This window comes from Notolepis coatsorum, assembly GCF_963971535.1.
Source record: "Notolepis coatsorum genome assembly, chromosome: 18".
NCBI classification, from domain to species: domain Eukaryota; kingdom Metazoa; phylum Chordata; class Actinopteri; order Aulopiformes; family Paralepididae; genus Notolepis; species Notolepis coatsorum.
The window spans coordinates 78,490,215-78,505,660 of NC_140182.1; the positions used below are offsets into that span (position 1 = coordinate 78,490,215).

Consider the following 15,446-nt stretch of genomic DNA (forward strand, 5'->3'; position numbering starts at 1 on the left):
GTGGGAAAGCCAGTGGGTGGGGATTGGACGTTGTGGACAGCGACTCCTACAGGTTGGGTGACGCCGGTGCGGCGGAAACAGGAAGTATCGGGGGCAGCGTGAGTCTCCCACACGTTACTCCTCACCACTGAGAGTTCGAGCTGCTGCGGTGAAAAGATGCGACAGGCTGCCTCCTCGTGTACCGGAGGGGACACCTGATGCAAGGCTTCTATCCTCACTACAGCCGACCAGTGGGAGGCATAGTCTAGCAACGTTCAAGACAGGGGAGGGAATAATTGGAAATACGAAATTGGGATGGGAGAAAAAAATTGAAAATGGGGAGAAAAAGTGGATAAAAAAATTATATTGTGTCCAGGTAAAAAATAATTTATAAAATAAAAACATACAAATTAGACGAAAGTACAGAAACAGGTAGAGCGATCTGCAGCAGCGGCCGTCTCAGTCGACACATGCGCACAAAGAAGATGAAAGATGGGAAGATATAAGAAACAACGGTTTTTACTATGTGCTGATACGAGATAAGATAAGATGTTTCTTTATTGATCCCCTTGGGGAAATTCTGACATCATAGCAGCATGGCCAGGGGGGAGGGGAGGTACAGGTATCGGCAGGGTAATAGTAGAAAGACTATGAATATAGGTGTTAAAGTTAGGTGTTATATAGGGTTGCAATTAACTGTCTAACTGAACATAACTGCTTCCATTGATTGTATATAACTGTTTCCACTGGAGGGCGCTATAGGCGGAGCTTTTACTGTTACTACCAGGTAGAGTATAAGAGCTCATGTCGACTCCCTCTTCTTCCTCTACTCACATCTACCTCTCACGGAGAGGAGACCACATGTACTGCTGTGCTATGATCCACTGGAAATAATAAACCACGCAGATTAAGGGCTCAAGGTAGAAACCATGTCTCTTGACCACATTATTGTCGCCCTATAGCCTGATTCTGTCAACAGGTTATGGGCCCAGATCACGCCGGGGGCGAAATAATAAGGGTAGCAAGTTTAGCTAAAGTATAGGCTAGGTTAGCACCGGGAGTACCGCGTGGCTAGACGCTAGGGCTAGGCCAACAGGAGCTAAAACTATGCCCAACATCAAAGAGCAACATGAAAGCCAAGAAGTCTCCCAGGAGGGTCAAGAAGGGAGCAGCCGGGAGTCCCAGGAAGGTAGCAGCCAAGAGCCCAGAGGAGGCGGCACCGGGGGAGACGGAGCATGCTGAGCACAACGGAGGCGAGGGGGAGATCCCCGTCTTAGAACGCGTGGCGCCTGCTGAGCACAACGGAGGCAAGGGGGAGAACCCCGTCTTAGAACGCGTGGCGACCAAAGGGAGGAGCAAATAGGAAAAGCAGAAGACTACGAGCTCTGGGAAGAGCGCATGCTATGCTGCATGCACGGTACGGGACTGAAGGAGACGATCCTGGCAGCCCCCACGGGAGATCTGACGGCGGAAGAGCAAGCCCTGGATGACCAGCGTAACGCAGACGCGTACTGTGAGTTAGCGCCGCTGCTCGATGACACCAGCTTGGGGCTGATATTCCGTGACACTAAAGACAAAGGCCGAGAAAGCCTGGAGGTGTTGAGAGAGCATTACATCGGCCGAGGAAGACCCCGAGTCGTGGCCCTCTACATAGCACTAACGGCCCTGAGGAAGGGGCACACCGAGACTGTGACCGAATACGTCAACAGAGCGGAGCAGATCACGACGCCATTGAGGAGTGCCGGAGAAGCACCAAGCGATGGGCTAGTGATGGCGATGGTGATGAGAGGACTACCGGAGCTGTACAAACCGTTCACACTCCTGGTAACACACGGTTCAACGGACATGACGCTGAGACAGTTCAAGGCCAAGTTAAGGAACTTCGAGGCCTCAGAACATACCCACCCAGCCGCCGCGGAGGCGGAAGAGAGGGTGTTGAAGGCCCGAGCGACGCCAACGGAAAAGACCCGGCCCACGACGGAGCTGGCGCGTTGGCGATGCGGAGAGAAAGGCCATCGGAGAGGTAACTGCACAAGGACTGTCTGGTGTGGCTTTTGCAGATCCACGCGGCACGCAGGCAGAGCGTGCATGAAGAAACGCGACCAGGGCGCGCGACACGCGCATGGACAAGATGGCGGCGATGGCCGGCGTGAGACGGATCGAGGCGACGCCTGGAGAGTAGCGGAACGAGAGGGCTTCATCCCCAGGGCGCAGACGGCGTACGTCACCAGGCCAACGCAGCTGCAACAGGCCCAAAGGAAGGGACTGACTGATCGTGGACACAGGTGCGTCGTCCCACGTCATCAACGAAAGGAGTCGATTCAAGAACTGTGACAGAACTTTCTGCCCGGAGAGACACAGCATGGAGCTGGCAGATGGAAAGCGCACCTACGGGTTGGCGAAAGAGAGAGGAGACGCACAGGTATGCCTCACGGACAGCAGGGGGCGCCGGCGTACAGTGACGTTAAAGAACGCTCTCTATGTACCATCGTTCCCACAAGGACTATTCTCTGTAATAGCGGCTACTGCGAACGGTGCCAGAGTGTCCTTCATTGAAGGTACAAATTTTCTTGTAGAGCCCAACGGTACGCGATTTCACATAGAGGTGTATCAGAGAATGTATTACCTGAAAACAGAGTGTAATGACAATGATATGTGTAAAGTAACTGTCAGCCACGATATTCAGACATGGCATGAGATTATGGGTCATTGTAATTACGAGGATTTACTGAAACTGCAAGCAGTGACAGAGGGCATGCACATTGAAGGTGAAAAACGTAGACCTGATAAAGAATGTGTCGTGTGCATAAAGGGGAAGTTTGCTCAATCGAGAAACAGAAATCCCACAGAAAAGGTAAAGGTACCACTTGCGTTGGTTAACACAGATCTTGCCGGGCCAGTAAGAAACGAGTCCGTAGGAGGCTTTAGTGAACACAATTTTTTATAATTTTTTTGACATGACATAAAACTAGACGCACAAGCATTAACAGTAAATATCCACAATAAATCACAGGACTCCAGTATTTGAATCAATATAAATGTAGTTTACGAGATATATACATAATACTTGCAATACAATACAATACATACATATGCTCTTGCTCGCTCTTCTTCCCCCCCCGCAGGACCCCCCTTGGATAATCCATCCATTATTTCGTTTCTAACCAGGGATTACAATTCATATGCTAACCTTTATTCTCTTCTAACCAGATTGCAATGCTGGCTTCATTGACACCTAAAATTCTTGCTGTAGATATCTCTAGATAAATCACATTGAGATAGGTAAGAACCCATACCTTCCGGCACATTTTATCCGGTTGAATCCAGCGTGAGGCTATCAGCTTTTTAGCAGCCGTAAGACCGGACAAAATTAGTCTCTTTAGCTGTATAGAGGCTGCTAACTGAGAAACATCATTCAACAACAATACAGAAGGCAGTACAGGTATGGTCAGAAATAAAAATTCTGATAATTGCGTCGTTACTTCTTCCCAGAATATCTTAACAGGGGGGAATTCCCAATACATATGTATAAATGTACCGATATCACCCCTTAAACACAAGGAGCATAGAGAGTCTTGTTTAAGCCCCATTCGGTTCAATCTTATAGGAGTCAGGTAAATCCTATGAATATAATTAAGATTAATCTGTTGATGATCCGGGTTGCGTGACGCTAGTCGAACGTTTGCCCAGACTTCTTGCCAATCAAAATTCACTTACAAGTCTGGTATATCCCTCCTCCAGACTGAGTCTAGGGGGAGGATTCCATACGAAGACGTAAGTAAGTGATGATAAAAGTCTGATACGAAGCCTCTCGATGTCTCCCTTTCATAGAAGAATTTGTGATATCTGTGGTGCTCAAGTGGTATCTTTAATGGGACTCCATGAGCCTTCAAAGTTGCTAATAACTGTATATAGAAATAATAAGTGGAGCTGGTGAGGTTAAATTTTTTATGAATTTCATGATAGCTACAGAAACCCCGTTCGTTGAAGATATCTCCCAATGTATGTATGCCCTGCTTTTCCCATTTGGGATATCTGATAGGTCGTTCTGCAATAAGGAGTGCATTGTTATTGAATAGGGGAGAATGGCTATGCCATTTATGTTGGTTAGTAGAAAATTTCTGTGTGTCACGCCATATCCGAATCACATGTGTAATAAGAGGGCCAAATTTCAAGTTGCATTGCTTAATTGATAATTTGGTGTATACTATATCCTGCAGTCTATGTGGTGCCACTATGTTTTCTTCTAATGTTCTCCAGGATACAGATGCTTGAGAATCAAACCAGGTGATCAGTGGTCTTAAAGAGAACGCTTTAAAATAGTGGTAGAAGTCTGGAAATGCTAAACCTCCGTCGGCTTTGTTTCTCTGTGCGGTGGATCTTTTTATTCATGGAGGTTTGTTGTTCCAAATAAATGTATATGCGGTGGAGTGTAATTTTTTCCAGTAACCAGCAGGGGGGGGGGGGGGTAACGGTAACATTGAACTAAAGAAGTTGATTCTAGGTAAAACATCCATCTTAACTATTGATACTGAGTTTTTAAGTTTTGACCACCTGTCAAAGTAATTTGTGATCCTATCTTGGAGTCTTGTATAATTATACTTCACCGTTTGGCATATAGTAGGGAATATTTCAACTCCAAGACATCTAAAGTGTTCTACCATTGGTATATTTCCTGGAAGGATTGTAGCCTTCGCAGAGACATTAAGTGGGAGGAAGGCCGACTTTGGCCAGTTTATCCTAAATCCTGATTTATCCTAAATCAATCAGCTTGAGAAGATGAGGCAGTGAGGTGGTAGGGTTTTGCATGAACAATATTACGTCGTCCGCATATAAACTAATATGATGCTGTGTGCCCTTAATTGAGATTGGCTCTATGGATTGGGATTGTCTTATATACTGTGCTAAAGGCTCTAAGGATAGAGCAAATAGTCCGGGACTAAGAGGGCAACCCTGTCTGGACGAGTGCGACACAGGAAAGAGTGAGGAGGTGAATTTACCTGTTATAATCATGGCCGATGGGTCTTTGTATAATACTTTTAACATATTAATGAATCCGTTTCCTAACCCCATCCTTCCGAGTACTGCCCATAAATAAGACCATTCCAACCTATCAAAAGCTTTCATCGCATCCAAGGATAATACAGCTGTAGGTGGAATGGCATCCTTGCTGGCGTCTAACACATGTAGTAACCGTCTTATATTATCTGTGATCAGGCGGCCTTTTATGAAGCCAGTCTGATCAGGATGAACTAAAGATGTCATATGCTTTTGAAGTCTGATGGCTAGTACCTTAGCATACAGCTTGAGATCGGTTCTGAGGAGACTTAAGGGTCTACAACTACCACATTCGGTGGGTTCTTTGTCCTTTTTAAGGAGGACAGATATAAGTGCCATATTGAGGCCCTGGGGAAGTTCCCCTCTTTGATTGAGTATAAAATCATATCAAGTAATAAGGGTCCAATTACATCCCAACATGAGAGGTACAGTTCTGGTGGGATACCATCCCATCCAGGAGCCTTACCAGTTTGCATTTCAGATATAGCCTCCCTAAGTTCCTCTAGTGTAATAGGTGTATCTAACTGTTTAGCGTCTTCCACTGAGAGTTTACGTAGGAGGCTTTAGATATGTACAGTATTTTACAGACGTGTGCACAGGGGCAGTGTTTGTTTACTTTCTTAAAGCAAAGAGTGACACACTCCAGGCCACGGAAAAATTCCTGGCAGACATAGCCCCTTATGGTAACGTGAGATGTTTGAGGTCCGACAACGGAACCGAATTCACAAACAGAGAGTTCCAATCACTGTTGAGGAGGAACAGGATAAGACACAAGACGTCATGTCCATATTCCCCACACCAGAACGGAGTGGCAGAGAGGGAATGGCGCACTCTTTTCAAAATGGCTAGGTGTAAGCTAGTAGGCAGTAATTTAAGAGTCTATGGCACTATGCGGTGCAAGAAGCCGCTTACACCAGAAACAGGTGCTTTAATAAGCACACGGGCACCACCCCGTATACAGCACTGACAGGAGAGAAGTGTAATCTTGCCAGAATGCACCGATTTGGATCAGTGTGTTATGCGTACCTGCAGGACAGAGGAAAGCTCGAGTCCAGATGTGAAAAAGGACTTTTTGTAGGACACGACAAAGGGAGCCCCGCTTTCCTAGTCTACTATCCCGATAAAGGGAAGGTGCAAAAGCACAGACTAGTGAAATTTGTCACAAAGACAACGTGCGAAATCAAGACACAAACAGAGGAGCCATGGCTGGACTCCAGGGTTAGGTATGGGGAAACAGAGACACCACAGCCTAGTGTACTGAGCACAGACGTGCAGGCAGGCAGCCAGACACCCCCAGAGGACAATGACGAGGAGCACCCGATGGTGACGTCACATGCCACAAGCAGTATCCCTCAAGGGAACACAGACCCCCAAAGTATCTGACAGACTATGCCCGGAAAGGGAGTGACGAGGAGGACAGTACACCCACCACCATTGATTACTGCTACAGGGTAGTTAGTGGGGTACCTCAGACCTTTAAAGAGGCAATAGTGTACCCTGAATCAAGTAAATGGGAGAGAGCAATGGATGAGGAAATGAGGTCCCTATAGAGGACAACCACACCTTCACTCTAACCAAGTTGCCAGAGGGCAGACAGACAGTGGGAGGGAAATGGGTGTACTCATTCAAGGAAGGGATCGAAGGCCACGAAAAGTACAAAGCGAGATTTGTAGCTAAGGGTTTCAGTCAGAGGGAGGGGATAGACTATGGTGAAACATTCTCCCCCACAGCCAATCTGACCAGTGTAAGGGTAGTGGTTCAGAAAGCAGCTGAGGACAATCTGATTTTACATCAGATGGATGTGAAGACAGCCTATCTGCACGCACCCATAGATAGGGAGATATATATGGAACAACCTGAGGGTTACAAAAAGAAAGGGGAGAAGCTAGTGTGTAAGCTAGAAAAATCCATTTACAGCCTGAAACAGTTTGGGCGAAATTGGAACGAGATGCTTCACACATGTCTCATTGAGGACCACTTCCTACAGAATCCAGTAGACCCCTGTGTTTACTCAAGGGAGTCAAAAGAGTCAGGAAAAGTGATAATCGTCATTTGGGTGGATGATTTGATCATCGCAGCAGACAACACTAGAAACCTAGATCAGGTGAAAGGTATGCTCTCCACCAGATTCAAAATGAAAGACCTTGGCAGGTTAAAGGGGACATGCGTTGCTATTCCTAGCACTATTTGGGCAACTTTACACAATTCCTGTGAGTCTATTGAAGACATCTGTAAGTTTTTTTTTTTTTTTAAATGCATTGTTTTATATTTCTAATCAAGTACTCAAAACCATCATTTTTCAGCCTCAGGATTTCAAGCTGTTATGGCCTGGCTCCGCCCATAAGCACTTTGAGTGACAGTCAGCCCACACAGTCTGCGACTGGTAGACAGAGATAGAGAGAGAGAGAGAGAGAGAGAGAGAGAGAGAGAGAGAGAGAGAGAGAGAGAGAGAGAGACACACATAATGATAGAGAAAGAGAGAGAGAGAGAGAGAGAGAGAGAGAGAGAGAGAGAGAGAGAGAGAGAGAGAGAGAGAGAGAGAGAGAGAGAGAGAGAGAGAGAGGACAGGCCGTTATTGATAAGGCCCCCTCTATCCCTCTCTCCCTTTCTTCTTTTTTTTCTTTCTTTCACCGCGGGCAGCTTGTGCTCCCGAATGGGGGGGGGGGGACCTGCGCGCGGAGTGTTTGCAAGACAGGCCATTATTGATAAGGCCCCCTCTCTCCCTCCCTCCCTCCCTCCCTCCCTCCCTCCCTCTCTCCCTTTCTTCTTTTTTTCACCGCGCGGCAGCTTGTGCTCCCGAATGGGGGGGGGGGGGGGGGAGCTGCGCGTGTGTTTGCACAGTGGTCTCTCTCTCTTCCTCTCTCTCTCTGTCTCCCTCTCTCTCTCTCTCTCTCTGTCTCTCCCTCTCTCTCCCTCTCTCTCTCCCTCTCTATCTCTCTCTCTCTCTCTCCCTCCAGAGTGTATGCAGAGGTGTCGGGTTTCACTCTATGTATGAGGAAGTGGTTTCCACTTGCTGTCTAGTCTAGGTAGATTGTGGGCGGGCATTAGCTACAACCATAGAGCCAATGACATCACTGTCCGCTACCCAGAGCCTGAGTAACGTCACTCAGGCCTTCAAATCAGGATGGCCTAATTTACTGGAGCAGGAAATGATACCGCCAATATGGTATTTAGACACAAAAACACATTGATACTAACTCCTATTACTATAATACAATGCTAGAGACTGAAAAATGACATTTATAATGCAAGCATTTCCTAGGCATGGACTTTGAACAATCTGACAATTGTGTAACAGTATCCCAGAAGAGATATGTGGAAAAGATTCTGAAACGTTTTGACATGCAGGAATGTAGAACAAGGGATACACCATGTGATCAAAAACTGGACTACCAGGAGGATGCTCAGAAACGTACAGATGTAAAAATTTACAGGGAAGCTGTGGGTAGCCTCATCTATTTGACGACATGTACTCGCCCTGACCTATGTTTTGTAGTGAGTAAGTTGTCACAGCATTTTGCTGATCCCACAGAGGAGCACTGGATTACGGTAAAACATGTTTTTCGTTATTGCAAAGGTACAGTAAATAAACAGCTGTGTTTCAGAAAGAGCAGCGAGGGCTTAGGGCTTAAAGCCTACAGTGATGCAGACTGGGCAGCTGACATCACCGATAGAAGGAGTACCACTGGATATTGTGTTAGTTTGAACACAAACAGCTCACTGGTTTCTTGGAAAACAAAGAAGCAGCCCACAGTGGCACTATCAACTTGTGAGGCTGAATACATGGCTCTGGCCATGACAATACAGGAGTGTATTTACCTAGAACAACTGCTTGAAGGAATGGATACCTATATATATAAAAAGACTGTTGTTTATGAGGACAACCAGGGAACCATTGCCATTGTGAGAAACCCTGTGTGCCGGCAGAGGTGTAAACATGTGGATAAAGTACCATTTCATCAGATCTGTCATCAGAGAAGAAAGGATGACATTGGTTTATTGTCCAACAGACGACATGGTAGCAGACGCTATGACGAAGCCTACTTCCAAACTGAAACTGAAAAGATTTGCAGAAGTCATGTTTGGTGTGTAAATGGTGACTGCCATATTCTTTTTGATGTTCTAAACTGTATTATTTTCTTTGTAAATCGTTTTGAAGAGGTTATACAGTGTGCTAAAACAACCCTAAGTGGGAGTGTTAAAGTTAGATGTTATATGTAGGGTTGCAATTTACCCATTCCCCGCCAATGACGTGTTACCACGTCATTCTCCGCCATGCGTAATCTGCCAATGACGCCTTACGGCGTCTTTGAGATCAATATTTCATATTTTCGTCATGGTATTCACATTTCACCCACGGAGTCTTGGCTGATGCTGTCTGAGCCAGCAAAACTCTGCAACGCTTCAATACTGCCACCTGGTGGCCGATCGGCGAGTTAGCAAACCGGAAGTGCTCGGCTCATCCCCTATTTTCGTCCGGCCACTCGTTTGGGCTCCCGTGACTCAAGATACACACCGTTGATATAGATCGTTGCCATAACTCAATATTCTACATGATTTGGACGTGTATTAGTAATATACAAACCGGAAATGGATCGCCTCGAACCACACCACATAAATGGGATCTGTTTGCTACAGTGTGAGGAGACTGACATGAGTTTCAGCGTGTTTGCTTATTATTATCCATACAAACTGCTCTGATCAATATATCACCCATGCTACATAAATCATTTAACGTCTGTCACGGAATTATAAACGACCCCCCCCCCCCCCCCCTCCGGTCAACCGCAGATGATGAGTCATAACGTCTAGGACCATGTACAGTTGAAATTTTTAATCTGGCGTCGATCAGTATCAAACTGCATTTGATGATCTAATATATGCATTTATGGCTATATCTCACATTCTATGAAATACTGCAGAAAACGATAAAAACATATTTATACTCTAGACCGTATTTTTGTATGAATGTGTGAATGAAAAAGTAAAACGTTCCTACATCCTGAACGATAGATAATTGATGTTGAATGAGCCATAGTAATGTCAATTTAACAATACAATTTAAAAAGTTATAGCCCTGCAAAGAAGGTGAACATCTCCATAGACAAATAGAGCTGGCAGAGGATGGTTTAGGATGGGTACAATGCCCCGGCGGAGAATGGGTTAACTGTCTAACTGAACATAACTGCTTCCATTGATTGTATATAACTCTTTCCACTGGAGGGCGCTATAGGCGGAGCTTTTACTGTTACTACCAGGTAGAGAGTATAAGAGCTCATGTCGACTCCCTCTTCTTCCTCTACTCACATCTACCTCTCACGGAGAGGAGACCACATGTACTGCTGTGCTATGATCCACTGGAAATACCACGGCGATTAAGGGCTCAAGGTAGAAACCATGTCTCTTGACCACATTATTGTCGCCCTATAGCCTGATTCTGTCAACAATAGGCAATACAATTTTATCTGAATATAGAAATATGAGAAAAATAAATAGTGTAAACAATATAATTAACTCTGAAATATAAACAGTGTAAACAATATAATTAACTCTGAATATGAAAATATGAGAAAAATAAACAGTGTAAACAAAGGTGCAGATGAGGGTCTGTATGCCCTATCTATCGGTTTGATTATATGTTACAACAAATATAGGCAACAAAGAATTTGAATCTGAATATATACTATGAGAAAGAGTAAAAAAAACGAATTAGAAATATATGAGATACTGTATACCTATATGAGAAATAAATCAACAAACAATTTATAATTTGTTGTAAACAAGTCACAGTCATGTAGTCATAATATCATGCTTTTATCATGCTTTTCCAGTTTTTTACTTACTCTACCACTGCACAAAATGTTTTGAACTTTCTTTCGAAAGTGGTTACCAATAAATCACACAAACAAGTTGCCTTTATCGAGAAGAAACTCATTTACACCCAACATCCATGGAGCAGATTTGCCTCGAGCTGTAACGTTAGTAACATTCTCTCATAACATTTTGTCATTCCCAGGCGTGTCACCCCGCTCTGAGTGTCGTCTGAAGGGTACAGCGGGAAGAGGGAAAACCCAGCGCCAGGGAGGATGGAGACTGACAACTTCACCCACTCCACCAACCTCAGCGACGGAGCAGGCGCCAGCCTCTTCTCGGGGAGCCCCTACAAGACTGCGGAGATAGTGCTCATCATCCTGGTCGCTGGCTCACTGAGTCTGGTCACAATCATTGGCAACATCCTGGTCATGCTCTCAATAAAGGTATGGATGTTCTTGTTTTGATTTTATAATGAACAATTATGGGTGAAACACTCAGTCAAGTCCAAAAGGCATCGATATGTTTGGTAGAAGTAGAGGGCAGGCGGCCAATACCGCCGTCACGGGTCGATACACTCGAGCCTGGGGTGCTTAAAAACCATGATGCGAAAACACTGAAAAAGTTTGTCACATTCTATGAAAAGATTATAGATAGATAGATAGATAGATAGATAGATAGATAGATAGATAGATAGATAGATAGATAGATAGATAGATAGATGAAAGAGTATTATGATCTAATGTTATCTACCATTTGTTCTCTAAAAAAGGTCAACAGGAACCTGCAGACCGTTAACAACTACTTCCTGTTCAGCTTGGCCTGTGCGGACCTCATCATTGGCCTGTGTTCCATGAATCTCTACACCGTCTACATCGTGATTGGCCACTGGCCTTTAGGCCCGGTCGTGTGCGACCTGTGGCTGGCCGTCGACTACGTTGTCAGCAACGCGTCGGTCATGAACCTCCTCATCATCAGCTTCGACCGCTACTTCTGCGTCACCAAGCCGCTCAGCTACCCGGCACGCCGCAGCACCAAGATGGCGGGCCTGATGATCGCCGCGGCCTGGGTGCTGTCCTTCGTCCTGTGGGCGCCGGCCATCCTGTTCTGGCAGTTCATTGCGGGCGGGAGGACTGTGCCACCGGGCGAGTGCTACATCCAGTTCTTCTCCAACGCGGCGGTGACGTTCGGCACGGCCATAGCCGCGTTCTACCTGCCCGTGGCCATCATGATCGCCCTCTACTGGCGGATCTCCAGGGCCAGCCGCAGCCGTGTGAGTAGGGGCAGCAGGAAGACCTCCGGCACCAGCCTGGGGGACTGTCCCTCGCAGAGCCAGGAGGACGGGTGCGAGAGCCACCCCAATGACTGCACCGTGTCCGGGGTGACCGGGGGGGACGAGGGGGAGGGGGAGAAAAACAAGGAGGCGGTCCCGCAGCAGAACGGGAGGGGTCCCGGCAAGAGAAAGAATAGGATAGAGAAGAACTCGACCAACGGGAGCTCCAAGGCACCCGGCACCCCACGGAGGTCGAACGGTGCGAGCAAAGCGAACCAGACACAGGGTTCCTCTCAGACGAGGAGCACGGGGTGTGGGCCCCAACTCTCCTGTATCAGAAAGCCCACCCAGACCGGCGCAGGCACCAACACCTGCCCGAACAACACGGCCACCGAGAGGCAGAGCCTAGTCGCAAGGACACTGTTCAAGGTGGGCGACACTCTCTTTACATTGAGTATCATGTGTGTGAAGTAACAGTGTTGTAACAGATTCAACAGATTCACAACACATAATTGAACATAATTAATGAATGTGCTGATGAGGGAGGTCGGTACACCCCACCATTATGTATTTAAAATTAAATGTTAATTGGCCTATGTCAAGTCTGCCCTCTTTTCTCGATCTTCCAATCCCAACTGTTGCTTTCATCGCGAGGAAGAGAATGGAATAGTTTAAAGGAACGTGCCAAAATGATGGCGAATGCGCTTACCATATTTTCCAGAGTCAGTCCAAGCTATCAGGCTGCAAGCTAGCCTAGCTTAGCACAAATTAATGGAAGTAGATACAGACCACTAGCCCAGATTTAAACTCTGAGAGGAAATCTGTATTTATCTCCTCGTCTGACTCTGGAGAAGATGGTAAGCTCCCATAATATTGTTGTGTTCCTTTAAAGACCATGGAGCAGAAAGCGCATAATGTTTGGAAAAAAGAGGAACACACGCCTAATCACTGAAATGACTGAATGTCAACCTTTTCTGCTTTTGTTTCCAGGCGACCAGACGGAGTCCCGAGAAGAAGCCGAAGAGGAAAGGCACATCCTCACGGGAGAAGAAGGTGACCCGCACCATCATGGCCATCCTGGTGGCGTTCGTGGCCACGTGGACGCCCTACAACGTGATGGTCCTGATCAACACCTTCTGCTCCAGCTGCATCCCCAACTCCCTCTGGACCATCGGCTACTGGCTGTGCTACATCAACAGCACTGTCAACCCCGCCTGCTACGCCCTGTGCAACGCTACCTTCAAGAACACCTTCAAACACCTACTCCTCTGCCAGTATAAGAATATACGCACAGCGCGGTGATGGGGGAGGTCGTGAGGATCAGAGGGTGTTGAATCGTGACCAGGGTTGAGGTCAGGGGATACCCGTGTCAGTTATGGTTACGTGGGTGTGTCGTTATGGTTACGTATTACTTCACCATGTAGGCTTTAAAGAAGAGATAAAGACTTGACCTATCTCAAGCCCGCCCTCTTTTCATGAATCAATTCCAATACTCAATTAACGGTGCAAAATGTGGGATGTGATCGATATTTTCACTGTCAAACGGATTGAGTGAGCTAGGTACCAGAGCTTTTAACGCATTTTGATGCTGTAAAGGTTTTGTTTACATGAATTTGACCCTTGACCTGGTCCTTAACACCGGCAAGACTGAGGTCAAGTGGTTTGGCAGAAACAATGCCCAACCCCTCACCCCCAAATGGTGCAATCACGTTCCTCTGATGACAGAGCTTAAGTCTGTCGATGCGGATCAATATCTGGGAGTGTGGATTGACAGCACTCTGTCCTTCGCTTGACCAAGCTGCAGGCCAAGGTCAAGGCTCGGCTTGGCTTCCTGTACAGGAACCGCTCCTCTTTCATCACATCTGCCTAGCTTACCCCGGTCCAGATGACTGTCCACCCTTTGCTTGACTATGGTGACGTGATTTACGGATCGAGGGAGCTCTTGATCGATTAGATGTCCTTTAGATCATTCTGCCACCAATGGTCCTTACAGGACACATCACTACACGTTGTACTCTGCTCTGTAAACTGGTCTTTTATTGAAACTAGATGTAAAATCCACTGGTTGGTGCATGTTTACAAAACACTCCTAGGTTTTACAGAGAATGGAATAGACTGCTTAATATCCACGTACAACACTCCTTCTGCCAGGCACATTCTGCTTAACGTCCACGTACAACACTCCTTCTGCCAGTTACATTCTGCTTAACGTCCACGTACAATACTCGTTCTGTCACATACATTCAGCGTAAGGTCCCCAAAGCACACTAACCCTAACATGCAACACTCCTTCTGCCAGGTACATTCAGCATAAGGTCCCCAAAGCACACTACCATAACGTGCAACACTCGCTCTGCTGCACACTCTGCTTGAAGGTCAACAACACTCATCCCTGGGTAGCTTGTGCTTTCAGTTCACTGCAGCAGATTACTGGAACAAGCTGCAAAAAAAGACCTGTAAATGGAGGCTTTTATCTCCGTTCTTGTTTTCAGAGACATTGTTACGAGCGTTGTGGAGCACACCTGCAGCTGCTTAGCATGATATACCCTGCCCTGTCCCCCCCTCTATCTGCCGCTCTCTCCGCTCCTAGTTATAGCCTGGTCCTCAGAGCCTATAGTTCCATCTGGCTGACTCCCCTTCTGCTATGTATGTGCTGCTATGTGTGATGCCATGCTACTGTCATGTGAGCTGTCATGTGTCATCAGTGATCCTGTACTGTACTGTTTACTGACACTTTGTGTGTTGTCTTATTATGCACTACTATGTGTTGTCTGTTGTGCTGTGTCTGTTTGCCTCTTCATGTGGTTCATTACCTCATGAGTTTATGCTGCTCCCTTGTTTTTATAAAGTCTGTCTGTCTGTCTAACCTGTCTGTCTGTCTGTCTGCCTGTCTGACCTGTCTGTCTGTCTGTCTGTCTGTCTGACCCGTCTGTCTGTCTGACCTGTCTGTCTGTCTGTCTGTCTGTCTGTCTGTCTGTCTGTCTGTCTGTCTGTCTGTCTGTCTGTCTGTCTGTCTGTCTGTCTGTCTGTTTACTTGAATTTCCACCCCAGGCCTCGTTCTCACAGGATGTGTTTTTCCTCTTTCCGGGCCGTTATTGTAAATAAGACTTTGATGATTTGTAATGATTGTAAACATTGGCTAAAAATGTATCAGTATTTTATGATGAGTTACGAAAAGTAAGAAAAGGCTTATTTTCCATCCACATGTCAAATTTTTTCTCCTCCTATTTTTTCTTGTATTTTCCTCCCATCCCAATCGTTATGCCAATTCCCCCCTCCCCTTCCTGGTCATTGCACGCATTTGCCCCATACTTGCCGGTCTAGG

At 46.4% G+C, this 15,446-nt stretch overlaps 1 protein-coding gene across 1 annotated transcript; it reads left to right on the forward strand.

Moving 5' to 3' along the window:
• Positions 1–1,086: 1,086 nt before the first annotated feature.
• Positions 1,087–13,423, forward strand: LOC311245407 (muscarinic acetylcholine receptor M2-like; the record flags this gene model as incomplete). The annotated part of the gene is made up of 4 exons (XM_084335250.1): positions 1,087–1,168; positions 11,086–11,294; positions 11,621–12,550; positions 13,112–13,423. The coding sequence occupies 4 exons, from the start codon at positions 1,087–1,089 to the stop codon at positions 13,421–13,423; spliced, it is 1,533 nt and encodes a 510-aa protein (XP_084191376.1).
• Between the last annotated feature and the right edge of the window lie 2,023 nt (positions 13,424–15,446).